At 44.5% G+C, this 20,910-nt stretch overlaps 1 protein-coding gene and 1 pseudogene across 4 annotated transcripts in view; one reads left to right on the forward strand and one right to left on the reverse strand.

The window, feature by feature from the left end:
* On the reverse strand, nt 1-880 carry LOC108537944 (L-lactate dehydrogenase B chain pseudogene; annotated as a pseudogene). The gene has a single exon (XR_001887961.1). The product of XR_001887961.1 is annotated as an L-lactate dehydrogenase B chain pseudogene (transcript).
* Nucleotides 1-20,910, forward strand: part of ADRA1B (adrenoceptor alpha 1B) — a 96,592-nt gene that overhangs the window by 37,382 nt on the left and 38,300 nt on the right. Inside the window, exon 2 of one of the 3 annotated variants that reach the window (XM_017885719.1) lies at nt 19,495-19,794. The exons of the other annotated variants lie outside the window; for them this stretch is intronic. Within the exon in view, the coding sequence (XP_017741208.1) occupies nt 19,495-19,748 (254 nt within the window). The 3' untranslated portion in view covers nt 19,749-19,794. Of the gene's footprint in view, nt 1-19,494; nt 19,795-20,910 lie in introns of those variants that run through there. 3 annotated transcript variants of the gene reach the window in all.

Here is a 20,910-nt window from a genome sequence, read left to right on the forward strand (position 1 = left end):
GGGATGAATCCTGGATAGATTTTTCAACATGGATTCAATAAGATCAGCCACACTTAATCCAATAGCCCAGTTGGTATATCCTTTTAGCTTGATGACTTCATAGGCACTTTCAACCACCATCTTATGCACTTCCTTCCAATTTTCACTATCATTGTCAGTTCCCATTTCTGGATTCAATTCCTGGAGAGAAACACCTGCCACATTCACGCCACTCCACACAGCCACACTTGAGTCGCCATGTTCCCCCAAAATCCACCCATGGCAGCTGCTGGGATGAATGCCAAGTTTTTCAGCCATAAGGTAGCGAAATCTAGCAGAATCCAGATTACATCCACTTCCAATCACGCGGTGTTTGGGTAATCCACTTAGTTTCCAGGTAACATATGTAAGAATGTCCACTGGGTTGGAAACCACAATTATGATGCAATCAGGACTGTACTTGACAATCTGAGGAATAATGAATTTGAAGACATTAACATTTCTCTGCACCAGATTGAGTCGACTCTCCCCTTCTTGCTGACGGACTCCTGCAGTTACCACTACAATCTTAGAATTGGCAGTCACAGAATAATCTTTATCTGCCACAATTTTAGGCGTCTGAAGAAATAAGCTCCCATGCTGCAGATCCATCATTTCTCCTTTAAGCTTATCTTCCAAAACATCCACAAGAGCAAGTTCATCAGCCAGAGACTTTCCCAGAATGCTGATAGCACACGCCATACCAACTTGTCCAACACCCACTACAGTGATCTTATTGTTTGGGACTGTTGCCTCTTCTTCCGCAACTGGTGCAATGAGTTTTTCCTTAAGAGTTGCCATTTTGCACAGGAGAGGGAAGGCGCTGGAGACCTCCGTAACAGCAGCAGTGCGGAGAAGACAATGTCACATTACAGGGTTTCTGAAACACACTTGCCCTGTTGCAGTTACACAGAGGGGATGCTATTTCCTGCCCTTCCAGTTCCTATGTCTGCAGAACATACGAATATGGAATCACTTTTATAGGAACGTTCTTTGAAAGTGACAATGTCAAGAGCTGGGTGTGGTGGCTCACATCTGTAATCCCAGCACTTTTGGAGGCCGAGGCAGGTGGATCACCTGAAGTCGGTAATTCGAGACTAGCCTGGCCAAGATGGCAAAACCCCGTCTCTACTAAAAATACAAAATTAGCTGGGAGTGATAGTGCACACCTGCAATCCCAGCTACCTGGGAGACTGAGGCAGGAGAATCAATTGAACCCGGGGGTGTGGAGGTTGCAGTGAGCCGATCATGCCACTGCACTCTAGCCTGGGCAACAGAATAAGACTCTGTCTCAGAAAAATAAAAAATTTAAAAAAAGATAGTGGCAATGTCAAATAATTCCTCCTTTCCAAACTATCCCCACCACACATCTCTCCATCCCTGTGTGTAACCAGCACCTCCTCATCTTCTTCTACACACTCCCACACTGAATGTTCCAAGGGAGTCACAAGTCTCCAGTCTGTGGCAATCAGCACTGGGGTGGTGGAAGGGCCAGTAGCTCTGGGTTAGGCCTCAAACTGAAGCCTGTCTCTACCGTTGTGTAATCTTGAGCAAGTTCCTTAATCAGACTGAGCTGTCATTGTTTCATCTATAAAATGGGCTAATAATTATACCCACCCTATAGGGTTCTGAAGACTGAATAATTAGTGAAATCTCCTTGTCTCCTAAATCTGTGTTAATCTCCTTGATCAGACGCAGGCATCTAAGAGATGTTCAATACAGACTTGCTGTGAAGGGGAGCAAAGCTCGGGGACCTCCTGCTGAGGGCAATAATCCAAAACCTATGCCAAATTGAGAATGGAGCATTTATCTACATAAAAAGAGCTGGTGAAAAAAAAAAGAAAGAAAATGAAAGCCATTTTCTACCATTACCATTCTGAACTCTCTCTCCCCGGCTGCCCCTCAACAAGGCTGACACCAAAGCTGCCAGTAGACAGGACAGAAATGCTTGCCTGAAAAGAGACATAAGAAAAGTAACAAAAGACATTTATATGAATTTGGAACTCCTGGAGCAAACTGGGAGGGAAAGGGAGAGGGGCAGAGATGGGAATGGACAAGGAGGGGGTCAGGGAGACCCGCATCAATAGTTCTCCTCCATGCTTGGTGTCTGAATCAGCTCTGGCTGCTCTAACAAGGTACCATAGATCCGGTGGCTTATCAACAACAGAAATTTATTCCTCACAGTTCTGGAGGCTGGAAGCCTGAGATCAGGGTGCTGGTATGGTCAGGTTCTGGTGAGGGCTCTCTTCCAAGTTGCAGACAGATGCCTTCCTGTTGTGGCCTTACATGGGAGAAATATGGGGAGGAAGCTCTCTGGGGTCTCTTTTATAAGGGTATTAATCCCATTCATGAGGGCTCCACCCTTGTGACCTAATTACCTCCTAAAGGTCCCACCTCCTGATACCATCACTTTGCAGGATAGAGCTTCAACAAATGGATTTTAGGAGGACAATCACTCCATTGCACTTGGTATGGGTGATTTTTCTCTTATGGAATCATTGCCTCTGTGTGGTGCAAACAGAGGAGGCCACCAAGGGAAATGGAGCCCATGAGTCAGGGGAGGCCACAAGGAAGGTAGTGTCCCTGCCCTACAACAGGAATTGGGAGACTCCAAGGGAGGACTTTGAACTTCCAGGGTTATGGGAAAGGGATACAGGAGATAATCTCACCTGACTTTCAAGGAATAGGAAGGCCTCCTCCACCTGGCATCCAGGCTACCATATGTAGCCATTACAGGCAATAATACTGAACACATTCAGACCTTTTTTCATTGAGATTCTCAGAAAACATTCTTGTATGACCACAGTAAGCCCACCCAGCTGGGTGTCCTACAGGACATCTTCAAGTTGTACTGCTACCTGAAACGTTTCCCTGCTGTAAGGAGTCTTTGAGGGCTGGAATTTCGGGGTCATTTATGGCATGCCGGTAGACCTAGACTGAGAAGCAAGATAAGGGTTCATCTTGCTGGAACCTGGAGAGTGGCATGCCTTCAGCAGCAAAGACTAATCATTTAATTATACAGTATTCAGGCAATACAGATGCCAGGCAATGTGCTTAGCCTTCAGGATACAGAAAGACAAGAAAGCGCTCTGGTGAGAAGACAAGACACCCTAGAGACAGTATACCAGCATCATTCACTCTGTATCGGGGAAGCCCTGAGGGCTGCCAGTGTCAAGGAAGGTATGGGTCCCAGATGTGGCCTCCTCAGGGAGGAATGTGTCCCAGACTGAGCCAGAGAAGTGAGAGGTGACACAGAGCCATCCAGGGCTCCAGACATAACCTTAACCTGTCGTATCAGTTTGGATGTAGGAAAAGTTTCAATGCCCACCAGCGAAAGGACAGAACAAAGGGATGAGTCAGAAAGAAGAGGGCAAGGAAATCAGCGCCGAGAGGAGAGATGAAAGGGACTGCATGGAGCCTAATGGCCTAAGTGGTCCAATCTCAGTGTTTTACCATCTGATTCGCCAAGGCTGGAAATTGTCCCTGTTCTCTTGTAGAGTCTTTCATCCTGAGACACCTGTGCCTCTCTGCCAGCCGGCAGGTTCATCTACTGCTTAGGAAGGAAGGATCCAGTGTTGTGTGGCCTGTTTGTCCTAGGCTCAAAGAAACTCTGGCTGGAGAAATATCTGCACCTTCTTCCCTAATTTCCATTCTACCTCTAAAGGCTGAACACAAGGCTAAAAGTCAGAGAAGGAGGGGGCCCTGGTAGCTAATGCGATCCCCTTGTTTTGCACATGGAGAAACTGGAGTCCAGAAAGGCCATGACCTAGCTTCAAGGTCTACCAGCTACTAGTCCTCTTCTAGCTCCTTTCTCATCCCTATATTTTCGACCTTTGTCTCTCCCTCAATCTCTTTCTCTCTCTCTTTCTCTGATAACCAAAGAAATATCTGAGGCCAGGCATAATGACTCCTGCATGTAATCCCAGCAGTTTGGGAGGCTGAGGCAGGAGGATCACTTGAGCCCAAGGTTTTGAGTCCAGCCTGGGCAACTACAAAGAAGTTTTCAACTGGCCAGGCCTGGTGACACTGAGTAGTCCCAGCTACTCAGAAGACTGAGGCAGGAGAATCGCTTGAGCCCAGGAGTTTCAGGCTGCAGCAAGCTATGATCACATCACTGCACACTAGCCTGGATGACAGAGGGAGACCCTTTTCAAAGCAAACAAACAAACAAAAATGTTCATTGCAAAAAGAATTTTAAATACAATGTGAAAACGTTCACATAAACACATTCCAGAGATAATAGCTATGAACAGTTTGGTGTATACTCACCCAGATTTCCACATTTTATTTTTTTGTTGGCTGTAAATATACCAAAACACACACCCAGAGGTTTTTTTAGAGAAATCCAAAGCATTCTAAGCATTCTTTCCTGAAATTTGCTTTTTTGCTACTTAATTTTGTTATGGACATCATCCCATTATTGACAGCTTACCATTTTAATAAATGTATGGTTTTTTATTATGTAAATGCTACATGGTTTATTTCACAGTCCCCTATTGTTAAAATTTTAAATTATTTCCTATTTATGGAAAGCATTACTGCAATTTTTTATACTTTCATCTTTGCTCTCTTTCAAGAATACTTATGTAGGCTAAATTCCTGAATGTCAAATAGTTAGACCAAAAGTCATGCTTATTTTAGTCTTATTAGATAATGCCAGTTTTCCACCCAGAATTTACATCTCTGCCCAGAATGTATGACAATGTCTGTTTTCCCACACACTTGCCAAATTGAGCATAAGCACTTTTTAAAATATCTTCCACAAAAATATACCTAAAATATTTTAACATTTTGCTTTTTTTTTTTTTTTTTTCCTGAGACAGGGTCTCGCTCTGCCACCCAGGCTGGAGTGCAGTGGTGCAATCTTGGCTCACTGCCACCTACACCTCCCAGGTTCAAGCAATTCTCCGGCTTCAGCCTCTCAAGTATCTGGGATTACAGGCGTGCACCACCACGCCCAGCTAATTTTTGCATTTTAAGTAGAGATGGGGTTTTGCCACGTTGACCAGGCTGGTCTCCAACTCCTGATCTCAAGTGATCTGCCCACCTCGGCTTCTCAAAGTACTGGAATTACAGGTGCAAGCCACCGTCCCCAGTCTTATTTTGCTGCTTTTTATTTTGCATTATTTATTTTGTAAAGAAATTTCAGGCCAGGCTTGGTGGCTCACTCCCATAATCCCAGCACTTTGAAAGGCCAAAGTGGGCAGATCACTTGAGCCCAGTAGTTTGAGACCAGCCTGGGGCAACATGGTGAAACTCCATCTCTACCAAAAAAATACAAAAATTAGCTGGGTGCCATGGTGCGCACCTGTAGTTCAGCAACTCTGGAAGCTGAGGTGGGAGGATCACTTGAGCCCAGGAGGTGGAGGCTACAGTGAGCTGAGATCATGCCACTGCACTCCAATCTGGGCAATAGCGTGAGAGACTCTGTCTCAAAAAAAAAAAAAGTTACATTTCTCATTAATTCATTAGGTGTCAATTATACTTACTCTTGTTATTTGTTTATTCATATGACTTAGTTTTCTATTGAGTTTTCTCTTATTTATTTGAAAGACAGCTTTGTGTATTAGAAATATCATTCCTTGGCCAGGCTGACGCTTGTAATCCCAGTACTTTGGGAGGCCAAGGCGGGTGGATCACCTGAGGTGAGGAGTTTGAGACCAGCCTGGTCAACATGGCAAAACCCCGTCTCTACTACAAATACAAAAAAAATAGCTGGGCATGGTGGCAGGCGCCTGTAATCCCAGCAAGCTGAGGCCGGAGAATCACTTGAACCCAGGAGGCGGAAGTGTAGTGAGCCAAGATCACGCCATTGCACTCCAGCCTGGGCAACAAGAGCAAAACTCCATCTCAAAAAAAAAAAAAAAGAAAAGAAAAGAAATATCATTCCTTTTATTGTCATTTGAATTACATGTATTTCTCTCAATTCTTCTTTTGTTTTGAAGTTTGCAGCCTTATAAAATGTCTAGACAAATTCATCAATACACTTATTTACAAATCCTGGACTTTTAGCTGTGCTTAAAATGGTCTTTCCTATTTCATACTTATAAAAATATGTACCTATATCCTCTTTTAATACTTTAACAATTTTTCTATATTTAAAATATTGGATCTGCCTAAGTTTATTTTAATGTAAGAAATAAAGTGGAGATCCAGCCTTATTTCTTTCTTAAATAGCTATCCTGTTGCCCCAACACCACTTACAGTCTGTTTTTTCCAAAAAGCATTGAAATGGCATATCAAATTCTCATGGTATTTGGTTCTCTTTCTAAACTATGTAATTTCATTGATCTTTCTTCTGCCTTCTTCTGTACTTCCTGCCCCAGGATTTTTTTAAATTACTATATTCTATGACAGGTTTTAATATTTATAGAGCTGAGTTTACCCATTTTCCTCATACCCACCCTTACCATTCCTCTTTATTTCCATTGATCTGGATACTTTTCTCATAGTTATTCTTCCAAATTCCATATTCTTCCATAAATTTGGTTTTGGATCATTTAACTCTCTACACAACAACAACAACAACAACAACAAATACCTGTTGGGTATTAATTAGACTGTTTGGAATTTTCAGATTAATTTGGGGAAAACTGAAGTTATCTTGGATAGAGACTCCCTGTACAAAAGCAATCTATGTATCTCCATTTATAGATGTCTTCTTTTATGACCCTTTATAAAGTTTTATAGCTTCTTCACAGTAAGTCCCACCAATGCTCAGTTTCTAAAAGTGTTCTGCAGGGAAAGTGCTATTTCCAATGAGGTCAAAGCATGGAACAAACTCAGTCTGGCATCAAAGATGGAACCTTAGTGCTGCAGAAACTATTTCATCCCATCTGCTTTCAACTCTGGGCTTAAGCCAAAAGGTAGCTCCCCTACTGGAAGTTGGAATGGGTCGATCAGTTAGTCAGTGCTAATCAACGGGCACTGACTGCATACCGAGGCCTGTGCTACAAGGGCAAGACACAGACCTCATTTTTAAGGAGCTTTTACAGTTCTCAAAGAGTTAAGAGGCACACCCCCTAACAATGGCACTTTAGATTAACCCATGTACTATGGACTTTGATGGTAAATAAAAAAGAAGAAGTCTGGAGCAGTCAGAAAGGGTTTGGGGAGGAGATGGAAACTGAGCTGGGTATTGGCACATGAATGTCATTTAGGTACGTAAAGAAGAGAAAGGAATCAAATACAGGCAACAGCCATTTATTCAGCATCTATTATGAACCTGATACTGAGTCAGGCACATGAAAAGGAGGTTATGTGCTCAACAAGTATTTTTACACATTCACTATAAGACAAGCTCTACGTTGGGTGCTAGAGAAAACAAGATGAGTAAGATTGACCCTGGCCTTAAGGAGCTTGTGAACAAGGAAGACAAACCCTTAAATAAGTTCAACCGTTATGATGGAAATCTGTAGAGAGAAGAGCAGAGACTCTTAAGCTGGGGGCCGTGTACTTCCTGGACATCTGTGGATGAGATTCAGCAGGACTGTGAGCCCCTGAAATTATATGGCACTGAATTATCTGCTTAACCAGTATTGTTAAGTTATAGGTGGCACAAAATCCCTGGCTTCTAGATACTTGCATCTTAATAGCCAGATAAAATATATGTGAAGATGTCATTACTTCTAGGAGTCGTCATTTGTAGAAGCAAAATAATATTAGTTTAATAAAAAGTTTAAAAATGTAAAAAAACTTTCAAAAAAGCCTAAGTACCTAGTTCCGGCCTTCCCCATCCCATAAGTATTCTAAGAGTTTAGAAATAATATTGTGTATTATAGAAACTAATTTGAGGCCAGGAAGATTAGTGTTTCAATCATAACTCTACCACTTTAATATCTGTGTCATATTGGGTGAGTTCCATACACTCACGGCTTCCATTTCCACATTTGTAAATTGGGAGTTACAGAACCCAAGGCATTACATGAGGCACCCCCATGTTATTGTGAAGATGAAAATATTAATAGGTCAGGTGTGTAAGTCATCTGGATCTTAGCGGGTCTTCTTGGGCTGTTCATTCCTTCCCTCTGCTTTCACACTTCAGAGGAAAGTGGTTATGAGAAGAAAGAATGTGAACCAGGCCTGGAAAGGATGGAGAGAAAAGGGCATCTCAGGCCAGTGTGGACAGTGTGAATAAAAGGAAAGGGGCCAGAAAAGTCAATGCTGTTGCAGAGAATCAGTCCGTTGCAGCCACATTGAACAGGTCTTGTATTCTAATCTAAGCAGTTTGAACTTTATCCTATAAACTAGAGGAGCCACTGGAGGATCGGGGCCAAGAGAGTCAACCCCATAGTGAGGTGGCTCTCAGCCCAGCCTTTGCTCACCCATGAATCCCAAGATACACACAAAAACAGTTCTTAAAAGTAAAATTGTAATGTGAGCTAAGGCAATACTTCTCACCTCAGGATCTTGTTAAAAAAGTAGATTTTGAAACTGGACAATGCAGTGCTTGTAGTTCCAACTACTCAGGAGGCTGAAGCAGGAGGATAGCTTGAACCCAGCGATCAAGGCCAGGCTGGCCCGGGCAAAAAAGCAAAACCCCGCCTTAAAAAAAAAAAAAAAAAAAAAAAACAGATCCTGATGCACTGGATCGGAGATTCTGCATGTCTAACCAGCACTCAGGTGCTGCTTATCCATGAACCTCATTTTGCATAGCCAGAGGCTAATGTATTTTGGTTTTATTATTTTTATCACTATTATTCATGCAACACCTGTTAGCTGAGTGCCTTTCACGTGTCAGGCACTGTGCTAGGTAGGCCTCGGGCAGAGAAAGAAGAGTCAGACATGAACTCTCTTTTCTATTCATTCACAGTCAAATCAGAGGAGATGAGATATAGACCTAAGCAATTGTAATCCAAGGTCGAAAGAGATAAATGCCACATTTTAGTTTCAGAAAAAGTGCTGTGACAATTCAGTGTTCCCAGTTAAGGGAGAAATTCCCTAGTGTTTAAGGAAATGAATAAATGCTCCTTTTCCTTATTATTAAACGAGTAAAAACCTACGCTTCAAAATTGGATTTTAATTACAGTCCACCACATACTACGCATGTGACCTTGTTAACCTCTTAAGCCTTAATTTCCTCATCTGTAAAATGAAATACATAGTAGCAGGGCTGTTGGAGAATTAACAATAGAGAATGTTTGTAAATGTGGTACCTTAATAACTGGTTTGGGAATGGAGTCGTTGTAAAAGGTGACTCTGGTGATTTTTATTGTTTTCAGCATTTGTTTTAAAACTTAACATGGCTCTATTGGCCCAAAGATATTGTATTAATTGGACAAGTTTATGATCTCATTCCAGGGTTAAGTGGCAAATAAAACTGGAAAAACCTTGAAGGGAATTTCCAAATCCAAGGAAACCTTTCACAAAGCTGGTGCTGAAAGAAGCAGCAACTATTGTAAATTTTTCCAGTTTTTACTGGACCAAATTGTTTCAGCTGAGGAAATGTGGTTTGGCTGACGGTGTAGCCAAGTGCCCCTAATAACAGCCGTGCTGCAGAGGAGTTCCACTCCATTTACAAGAGGATCGAAACAGTTTCTCCACCCACTGACTCCCCTGAGGTCACTGGCTTGTTTGACACTGACTGTGAAATAAATCAAATCAAATTTATAATCCCAGAGTCCCAGAACGTCAGGGCCCGGAGGAATGTTAGAAACCACCCAGCCCATGGCTGGCATTTTGTGGACCAGATAAATGATGCTTTAGGTCCCCACACCATGCCGCAGTCTCTGAGCCTGTTCATTGCCTCATTTCTTCAGCCAATATTGAGTGAAGGCCAATGGATTTAAGAATATGTAAAGACAGTGCTTTGGGAAGCCGAGGCGGGTGGATCACTTGAGGTCAGGAGTTCAAGACCAACCTGGTCAACATGATGAAAGCCTGTCTCTACCAAAAAATACAAAAAGTAGCCGGGTGTGGTGGCACGCACCTATAGTCCCAAGTACTCAGGAAGCTGAGGCAGGAGAATCACTTGAATCTCGGAGGTGGAAGTTACAGTGAGCCGAGATCGCACCACTCTGCTCCAGCCTTGGCAACAGAGTAAGACCTTGTCTCAAAGAAAAAAGAATATGTAAAGACTAAAAAGATTCCTCCACTTATGCCCTACAATAAGACGATAGGGACAGGGGACTACAGGCACACCAGTAACTAACGAGGGGGTTACTGGGCTTAATAACAAAAGATTTCACTTAAAAACTCTCTTTCTCAGGGACCTCAGACTGGTGCTGCCATCTGTCTGAGTGGTGCTGCCATCCGTCTGATTTCATTTCAAACCTCTCAAATCATCTGATTTCATTTTCATTTCAAATCTCTCAAATCATCTGATTTCATTTTAAACCTCTCATTCTCTCACCTGTGAGGGACCTCACACTGGTGCTGCCGTCTACCCATTTCTTCATCTGTAAAGTAGGGATAAGCCCACACTGCTCAGGGAGCTATTGTCGGGATTAAATGAAATAGGATCTAAGAAAGTTGGCGGCACATAACAAGGACCCAATACGCACAGCATCTTTTGGCTTGTTTTTCAGCTTTTATTTTCTTTTCTTTCTTTCTTTTTTTTTTTTTCTTTTGAGACAAGGTCTCACTCTGTTGCCCAGGCTGGAATGTAGTGGTGCGATCATAGCTCACTTCAGCCTCAACCTCCCGAGCTCAAGCGATCCTTCCACCTCAGCCTCCCCAGTAGCTGGTCCACAGGTGTGGGGGCCACGCCACCTGGCTAATTTTTTTTTTTTTTCCTTTTGGCTTGTTTGGTTTTAGCTTTTTTTTTTTTTTTTTTTTTTTTTTTTTTTTTTTTTTTTTTTTTTTTGAGACAACGTCTATGTTGCCTGGGTTGTTCTCAAACTCCTGGACTCGTGCAATCCTCCTGCTTCAGCCTTCCAAAGTCCTGGGATTATAGCCATGAGTCATTGCACCTGGCCTGTCTTTTAGCTTTCAGATAACATTCATTGGATTTTCCCCAGTTACAGAAGGAATTTGTGTTCATGGAGAACATTTTGGAAAATACCGAAAAGCACAGAGAAGGAAAATTCACCCATAATTCCCCTGCACTCAAAGATAAGCACAGTTGACATTCCAGTGCACACCCTCCCAGACCTTTCTATACATGAGCATTGAGACTTGACAGTGAATAAACAACAACAACAAATACACACACATATATATATATATATATATATATATATATCCACACACATAAGTATGTATATTTTGTTTTCCTGTGAGATGCATTGTGGTGATTGTGGTGATTAAGAGCCTCTGTTACAGCTGCCTGGATTTAAATTCTAACTCTGTTACCTACTGGCTCTGTGGCCCTCGGCAACTTATCTATCAAAATTGAATTTCTGTTCCCCCATGTGTAAGAATCGTGGCCCCCAGGCCGGTGATGCAGGTTGGACACAGTCATCAAGAATTGTTGCAAATGACAGTACGAATGGTTCCTTCTAGAACACAGTCATGAGGCGCTGCCCTGGGAACAGTGGCTGTTGAAGGAGTAACTGGCCCAACAGCAGTTAAGTGCTTAGCCCATTGCCTGGCACAGAGTTAGAGCTTGTTAAATGGCAGCCACTATTCTATAGACATGCCCTGAGGTTTTGATGAGCGGAGGTTCACAGAGGGTTGAGACCTCCAGTGTTCATTGTTTACTGTTCACATTTGCTGAATGGCACCTGCTGTTGATGAACTGCTGGGGCCATGTCCAGCCAAAAAATGTTTTTCCCTGTGTATATCCTGCTCAATGTGAGTCTTTGATCCTTGCACTTCTCAGTCCCTCTAAATCGCCCTTGGGCACTCAAAGCCCAAGTGACGTGGGTGGACTCACGGTAACATTGTTCCTCAATTTATCCTTCCTCCCCTCACCACCCCACCCCGGAAAAAAAAAGAATAAAATAATAGAAATGCCTCCCACATGTGCTTTCCCAGGGCTGCACCTACACAGCAGGTGAAATTCACTATGGATTTGGGTGGTATGCAAGACTGAAACGACATCTAGAGATAGCACAAGACACTGTGAGTCACATACTCAGTCAGGCCATCACTGAGCAAATATCTGTTCAGCACTTACTACGTGTGCCAGGGGCTGGGCTCTCCAGAGACAAAGTGGTTCCCTGTTCACTTCTCTTTCAATACTTTAGGTTCCTCAGAGAGGAGTGCCTCTCGGTTTAGGGACAAAATGTCTTCAGCACCTCTCAACCACTGCTAATCTCCCTTTTTGAGAAAGAGGGAGCAGGCCTCATTCACACCACAGTCTGGAGCTATCCAGGAGGTACAAACATTGTTTTGTTTTCATCTTATTTTCTCCACCATGATGTTTTATTTATAGCAAATGATGCAAGTTTTAAAATAGTGATAGAAAGCTCAAAAGAATGGAGATACCAAAGGCTATTTGATGCAAAGGAAAGCGCTAAATAAATGGTGGTCCAGGTGGCAGAATGATGAATTCTTAGCAAGCTTTAGACCTGGGATGAGTGAGTCTCAACCCTTTGAGGGTTACTGATCCCTTTAAGACCATGAAGACAGCTATAGAATCTCACCAAGGAAAATACAGGAATGTTGCCCACAATTTTAGCAGGTTCAGGAGCCATGTGGAGCCCATGACTCAGCTGGTATTGGAAAGAGCAGTAGGGTAAGTCTCAATGCCTAGACAGCACAAAGACCTCATCCTCTTCACCACCTTCCTCATCTCGGTAGCGGTGGTACTGGTGGTAACAGCAGCACTGGCAGTTGTAATAGTAGCAGCACTCAAAGCAGTCATCATAGCTATACTTATTAAATGCTTTCAATGTGCCAGGTACTTACCAAGCCTGAGCTTACCTCATCCATACAGAAAAGAATTATTACCATCCCCATTTTCCAGGAAACCAAGCCTCACCGAACTTAAGGATCTTCTCCAAGTTTACCCAGCTGAGAATGCCAGGGCTAGGGTTTGAACCCAGATCTACCTACCCGTGATGTCTGAGCAGGTCCTTAACCACTAAACTCCACTGCCTCAATAAATATTTAATGAAGCAAATGAATGGCAACTTGAACAGGTCTTGGTGGCCACTCTGCCATTCACTAGGTGAGTGACCTTGAGTGAGTCACTCCCCTCACCCTCTCTGACCCTCCATTAAGGAAGGAGGCTTCCCAGTCCTGGCAAGCCATGATTTCAAGAGGCAGGGCAAGAAGCATCGGGAACATTCCATGAGCAAGAGAAGCGGAGGCAGGCTCAGGGCCAGGTTCGGGAACATGCACAGGGGGTTAATGGCATTGTTAAAGAGCCCAGCACAGCCCTGACTTCCAGCACAGAGTGTCCGGGCCTTGCAGGAACCCACACTTCCCGTTGTATTTACTCCCCTCTCCCAGCAGCTTCACCCACCACACTCTTCTCCAATGACAGGTCTGTTTGGCTGCCCAGGGGAAAAGATCCCTGTCACACATCCTCTTACATGCCTAACAGGCTCAGCATCTTGTCACTTAACGACAGCTTATTGGTTTCCACGAGGGCAGGCCAGTGCAGCAAACTGGACCCCCCTAATCCCAGCAGCTACTGTGCTGGTGGAGGAAGAAGGAGGAAGGAGGGGGCCGAAAATTTTGTGGAATCCGTGGCAGCCTGGCGGTCCAGTCCCTGACCCACACTGCCCCGCTGTGGTGAGAGTCTAGGGAAGCAGGCACGCCCCAGCAGGGATGGCAAGGCTTTGGTCTCTGACTTCATGAGGACTCTGAATTTTTTTTGTTTTTGTTTTTGTTTTGAGACAGCCCAGGCTGTAGAGCAATGGAGCAATCTCAGCTCGCTGCAACTTCCACCTCCTGGGTTCAGGAGCATTTCGGCTAATTTTTGTATTTTTAGTAAAGACAGGGTTTCACCATGTTGGCCAGGCTGGTCTCAAACTCCTGACCTTAGGTAATTTGCCCACCTTGGCCTCCCAAAGTGCCGGATTACAGGTGTGAGCCACCATACCCGGCCAGAACTCTGAATTTTAAGACTGAAAAAGATCCAGCTCACACCACTCAATTAAAGAAGGAAAATAGGCACAAAATTGGAAAGCAGTTTACCCAAAATAATACATGGAGTTAGTAAAATAGGTCCCAAATATGTTTCCTAAAATTAGATTTCCAGTAATCAGGGATTTACAGGGACAATAATTATTATTTAGTTAATTACTGTTCATGCAGTTGACTGCGTGGCAGACATCTGGGATCCAGAGTGCTCATAAGGACTCTACATGTTTTTACCTTGCTTAATCCTCACAACAATCAGAGAGGTTAGTACTATTATTAGCCCAACTTACTGATGAGGAACTAAGGCTTAGGAACAATATGAAACTGGCCCAAGGTCACATGGCCAAAACCAGGATTCTATCCCAGGGAGTCCCATTCCAATAAAAAAGGAGACTCCCTGTCAGAAGTTACTGAGAACTTGTTCAGGGTGCCCTCCTTTGCAGGAGGACAAAATAAAATGAAATGCAGATGGAATAAGAGAGCAAGATCAGTGTTTACCTACCAAACAAGTGAGGAGTAAAAAGGCTGAAAGAGCCCAAAGCTGGGGAGTTGTAGGGAAAATGTCAGACTCAGGAACAGTTGATAGGTGGGTAAATTAGTACAACCAGTTCAGAAGGCAATTTGGCTGTCAGTGCTTAAAAGTGAAAATGACCCAGTGATTCCTTATGTGGAATTTATTGCACAGAAACACTCAAATGTGCATGCAAAAAGTGAATGCATGTGGCTTTTCATCACTGCAGTCCATAATACCCAAAAATTGGAAATCACCTATAGAGAAGGCATTAAATAAAACTACCATCTATCTGGACAGTAGGATGTAATGCAGCCCTTGTGGGGCGGGGAGAGAAGTGAAATAGCACCACGTACTTTGACAGGGAAATATCTTTTACATACTCTAAGCAAACAGAGCAATTTGGGGAAAGGAATGTGCAGTATGACCCTGTTTTTTAAAACCTGGAAGGATTCAAAATAAAACTGTTAACTCTGATCCCTTCTGCTTAAGTGGAGTATTTTTACTCTAGACTTAACAGACTTTTTGTGATATGTATTTTTTAAATTCAGCATGGATTGCTTTTGAAATAAAAAATATATACAAATCTGGAAGGGAAAAGAAAAGAAATGAAGATATAGCTCCTTCCCAGAAGGAATTTACAATCTGGGTGACGAACCAGGATTCAGCCAGCCCTGGGATGGTTTAACATGAAAAAGCAAATAATAAAATAACAAAATACGATCTGCTTGTATGAATTCTATGGGGTGCAGAATAAAGAAGTCCATCTGAGTTAGGTGGGGCTAAGCAGAGCTGCGTTCCTGGAGAAGAATGGGCCAGGATATAAAGTATATTTAGAAAATGGTCACTACTTATTATTTTCAAGATGCCAGACTCTGTGTCAAGTATTTTACATGGATATTTTCATGTATTCACCATAATTCTATGATACAGATATTGTCACCATTTTACAGATGGGAAAATTGAGGCTGAGACGGCTAATTAACTCTTCTAAAGCTGAACAGCCAATAACTCAAGAGGGGTTTCAATATGGGTCTGTGTCATCCCAAGTTCTGGGTTCCAGCCACTTGACCACACTACCTAACCATAATGAGCCAAGGGCAAAGAATGGCCCTTGGCTGCTTCTTCTCAGAGGAATAAACAGTGTAACAAGCCCAGACCCAAATTTGGCAGTAAATGCCCATAAGAAAAGTTGGCATCACCCCCTCACCTTTGGCTGAACACTTCTCAAGGCCATGGTCCTTGGAGGGTACTTTGTAAGAAAATGAAGGCAAAAATCTAGCTCATCATTGTCCCTGACAAGGTGCTTCCAGTGTGATGGACGTGAAGAACAACCAAAAAACATATGCCACACGGACATGGGGGAAAGTGAAATGTATGCCCCCTTCCTAATGCTTCATTTGCTCTATTGAATGGCCTGTTAGCTGCCATGGTGCAACACCACACCCCAAACTCATCTCTGTATTCCCACAGCTTGTCCTCTTAGGAGCTTAGTGTTTGTGGGATGGATGAATGAATGAACACATGAATGAACATATAAGAATTTAAATAACTATGACTACCATATGCTGGTCTCTTGATCCAAAACAATGGGACCAACAACAGTACCTTCCTCACTGGTACCTTCCAATTATAATTATTAAATAAGCTAGTGGTGTGAAGAGTTAGCACAGGACCTGCAGAGCACACACACAAGATAAATGGTGGCTATGATGAATCTTAGCTATTAGTATTATTGATATTCGTGCAACCTTTAAAAGAGCCAGTTTCTCAGGTTGCGTCCTCATTAATCCATTTATTGCCTATTTCACAACCACCTTCAACAGGGTTGGCACCAAACGAAGTTACAAGTTTGTCCTCAACAAACATGCTTTCCTGCTCTAGATCCTGTCCATGGTTTTACCATGTTGGCCAGGATGGTCTCGAACTCCTGGTCTCAAGCTATCCTCCTGCCTTGGCCTCCCAAAGTGCTGGGATTACAGACGTGAACCACCATGTCTGGCCCTCTCCAAAATTTATTCCCCAGTGTCCCATTTTGTCAAGGCCAGTTTCCTATGTTCTTCAGACTCACTGACAGAAATAAGCCCATCCCTGTGGACAGAGACAACTCCCCGCATCAGGGAATAACTAGGTGTTCATATACCATAGTTGCATTTCAGCTGGGGCCTTCTGTACAGAGTCTTAATCCAAAAGAGTAGCTCCAGTGGTGAAACCCCAAACTAATGGTGTGAATCTTGTCACAAAACAGGCCACAAGATAGTGCCCTCCCTTGTCTCACCTAGACCAAACCTAGAAAGTATCCCACTGCCACATTTCCCCCCGACCTGAAAAGAGGTCAGTACTTACACTTGGCGCTTACATCCAGGTATGGATAACCCTCTTTCTAAGTTGAATTCCTGACTGACTGAGTCCTGCACCAGGAGCCCAGTCATTGACCCCCAGTAGCCACCACTGAGTTACTGCGCAGAGAATTAGGAGTCAGGCTCCTATATTTCTTCTTCTTGATTATTTCAGGTTTGAAACAGGCCAAATCTCAAATAATCAAGAAAGTGAAATGCTACAGAGAGGAAATGCAAGAGCAATCCAAAATCAAAGATGGGAATCCATGTGGCATCTGTGCCAACCACCTCAGGGATTTTCAGCTACTCTCTGGGTCTCGGTGTCTCCACTTGCAAACTGGTTGGACTTGGCAGTTGCTAAGATCCCTCCCATTCAGATACACTCTAAGAGTGTTGACTCTTCTTTTAACAAATAAATTCAGTGATGATCCCACAGACCAGGCCCTTGGGAAGCTCAGTCTGAGAAGTAGAACACAAAATATGCCACAAGCCAGGTGGCAGGGACAGAGCGTTAGAAGGTACAAAATGTTCTACAAAGTATTCCTTTTTCTTAAGATATTTAAATTTGTATATACAAGAGGAAAAATCTGAAAGTATAGATACCAAAATATGGTATTTTGGCACTGCAGAGTTATATGTGCTTTTAAAATAGTTTTCTTTTGCATTTTATATTTTCTTATCTTTACACAGATTATTAATTGCATCTTCTTTTTTTTTTAAAAAACACATTTTTATTCAAATAGAATTTAGTTTAAATCCCAGATATATGACAAGCATGCTGTGTGACCTGGGGCAAGTCATTTAACCTCTCCAAGTTTCAGCTGACTTATATTTAAAATGGAAATTGTTTTGAATGTTGCCATAGAATGTTTTGGGATCTCAAATTCAGAGGGGTGAGTTAATCATGTTTCTTATTCGTAACATCTCATCATCATGAGTCTATGCCAGGCCTGTCTCATTATATTGATTTATTTCCTTTTATTCCCATTCCCATTTCCCTCTGCTTCCACCCCTAGGCATTCTGTCTTTAATATGTTTTTGTTAATTTGAATGTGTTTTTGCAAAATGCATGTGGTTGTTTGGTGAACTACTTAAATGGCATTATGTCATAAACCTCATTCTATTTCCTACTTTTTTCACAAAGAACCATGTATTTCAGATCTTTCCATGTGGTCATGTGGACATGTCACCCCGGGCCTCTAAATGCTGCATAATATCTAAGAATGCATCTACCCCATTCTACTTTTCCCAGGAAGGGACATCCAGGTTGTCTCCCACCTCCTGTCACTACAAACAATATTGCCATGAGCCCCCTCATATATGAGCCTTATGGACTTGTGTGAAAATTCATTGAGATCTGTGACCTGGAGCAAAATGGCTGGGTCACAAGGTGTATGTATAGTTAATTAGACCAAGTGCTACCAGAATCATCTCTAGGATGTGTGTACGGCCTGTGCTCCCACCAGCCATGTACAAAGCTCCTCGCGTCCCCACACCCCACACCCCTGTGTAACTTGGAAGTATCCAGCTTCCTAATTTTTGCCAGCCTATCAGATATGTCCCTTTGTGGTTTTCATTTTCATTGTTGTTTTTTTAGAGAATGGGTCTTACTCTGACAGCCAGGCTGGAGCGCAGTGCCACGATCATAGTTCACTGCAGCCTTGAACTCTTGGGCTCAAGGGATCCTCCTGCCTCAACCTCCCAAGTAGCTAGGACTACAGGCACGCACCAACACGCCTGGTTAATGCTTAATTCTTTTGTAGAGACGGGATCCCCCTGTGCTGCCCAGGCAGAGCTCAAACCCTTGGGCTCAAGTGATCCTCCTGCCTTGGTCTCCCAAAGTGCTGGGATTACAGGCATGAGTCACTGCACTCGGCCTCTTTGTGGTTTTTATTTGACTGCCTAATATTTTGATTATCTTTTCATATGTTCATTAGCCCTTGAGTTTCCTATTTTGTAAATTTCCTGCTAATTTCCATTGCCCACGTTTCTACTGGGAACACTTTTTCTTGCTGATTTGTAAGAGTTCCTTGCATATTCTAAATATCAATCGCTTGACTGCTTTGGACATTGTAAATATCTTCTCAGATTCTTGCCTCATGATTCGTCCTTTTGAAGTATTGTTTTTCTTCACCCCTAGATCAAAAAAATAGTCTTTTATGTTGTCCTCTTTTACCTTTAAAACTTTACCTTTCACATTTAGGTCTTTAATACACCTTCTACTTTCCACGGAAATAAGTCGGCATCTACCTCATGACGTTTTGTGAAGGATAAACTAATATCGGGAAAGCACCTAGCACAATGCCTGACCCAAAAGAGATGTGCAATTGTGGGCGATTATTGTTACCACTTTGATAGACGGTGCCAAGTGCTAGCAGAAGAAATTATAGGAGCTTAGATGCTGTTCAACTAGATCAAGAAAGGTTTCATGGACAAAGGCGAAGTTATTGAGGCTGGCCCTAAAAATGAATGTAGGATTCATTCATTTTGAAATGGAAAGGGAAGTATTCCGGGCCGAGGAACTGGCTCGGGGAAAGGCCTGGCGGCAGAAACGCTGCGGGTTGACAATGTTGAGGAGCATATTGGGGCGAGAGCTTGACTACTCACAAATTGCTGTCTTTCTGCCCGTGCCCACCCCCCTCCCCACTGCAGGCTCCTTGTTCTCCACCCTGAAGCCCCCCGACGCCGTGTTCAAGGTGGTGTTCTGGCTGGGCTACTTCAACAGCTGCCTCAACCCCATCATCTACCCATGCTCCAGCAAGGAGTTCAAGCGCGCTTTCGTGCGCATCCTCGGGTGCCAGTGCCGCGGCCGCCGCCGCCGCCGCCGCCGCCGTCGCCTGGGCGGCTGCGCCTGGAGCGCTCGCAGTCGCGCAAGACTCGCTGGACGACCAGCGGCAGCTGCCTGAGCGGGCAGCCAGCGGACCCTGCCCTCGGCCTCGGCCGAGCCGGGCTACCTGGGCCCGCGGCGCGCCGTCCGCCGGAGTCGAGCTAGTAGCGCACCAATTCCCCGAGTAGGAGGCGCCCGGTCAGCACCTCCACTAGAGCCTACTGCCACGCGCCCTGACTGCCCCCGGCCGCCGACACACTGGCCCGCCTACGATCGGGCCAGCTCTTCACCTTCAAGCTCCGGCAGAGCCCAAAGCACACACAACCTCATCCCACCACCGGAACAGACGGACAGGGGCAGCCAGCAACGGAGGCTGCTGAGCCAGCCGGCCCGACGGTGGCCAACGGGCGCCGAGCTTAACAAGCAACATCCCTGCGCGCCCCAGGCAGTTTTAGGCCCCCCGTTCGCGCAGTCTTCCTCTTCCCTGGAGGAAATAACATCGTGGGGGGAGGGGAGGGCGGGGCGGAGGTTGGGGAGCGTCCACGCCGGGTAGACGCGCGCCCCAAGGGGAACCGGGGGGGAGGGCCGGGGAGAGGGGCAGCTGCTTTTCTGGCAGGGGCATGGGTGCCAGGTACCACGCGGAGAGCCGGGCCGAGCATGCTGAGAGCCTGGGGGACCCGACGCCGCCGGGATTTACCTCTCTCTCCCTCTGTGTATATATAAACGAGTCCCTCTCTACTTGTATTTAACCGTGGGTGCAAGTGAGTGTGTCTGTGCGGTGTGCGTGTGTTCCGCATGTGTGCGCGCGTGGGGCCGCCCGGTGGGGGGCGGAGCGAGTGTGCGCCCAGGAGGCAGCCGAGGGCGTTGTGTGTGTCGTGACTTCGTACCTCTCAAGCCCCTCCTTGTACTTCACTGAAGGATGGCACTTTGGTGGGGTTGGAAACAAAGTCGACATTAAAGGTCATTTCTCCTGTGCGGCTTTGAGTGGTTTGTGGACAAGCGGCAGGCCGAGCCTTGTGTTTCCTCTTCTTCTGCTTCGGATTTGACCCCGTCCTAGGTCTTGGGCTCCTTCTTCGCTTTCCTTTCCCCTGCCCTTCAGTCTCCACCCCAGAAGAGCCGCTCTCACCACGTCCCGAGGACAATTAGCGCTGGCTCCCCTAGGTCCCATTTATGCCTTTGTGGTTAGTGACCTAAGGGGCTGCACCAATCTGGCCCTGTGGCTGAACGTGACACCCTGGACT

Source organism: Rhinopithecus bieti, unplaced genomic scaffold, assembly GCF_001698545.2.
Source record: "Rhinopithecus bieti isolate Rb0 unplaced genomic scaffold, ASM169854v2 scaffold_15146, whole genome shotgun sequence".
NCBI lineage: Eukaryota > Metazoa > Chordata > Mammalia > Primates > Cercopithecidae > Rhinopithecus > Rhinopithecus bieti.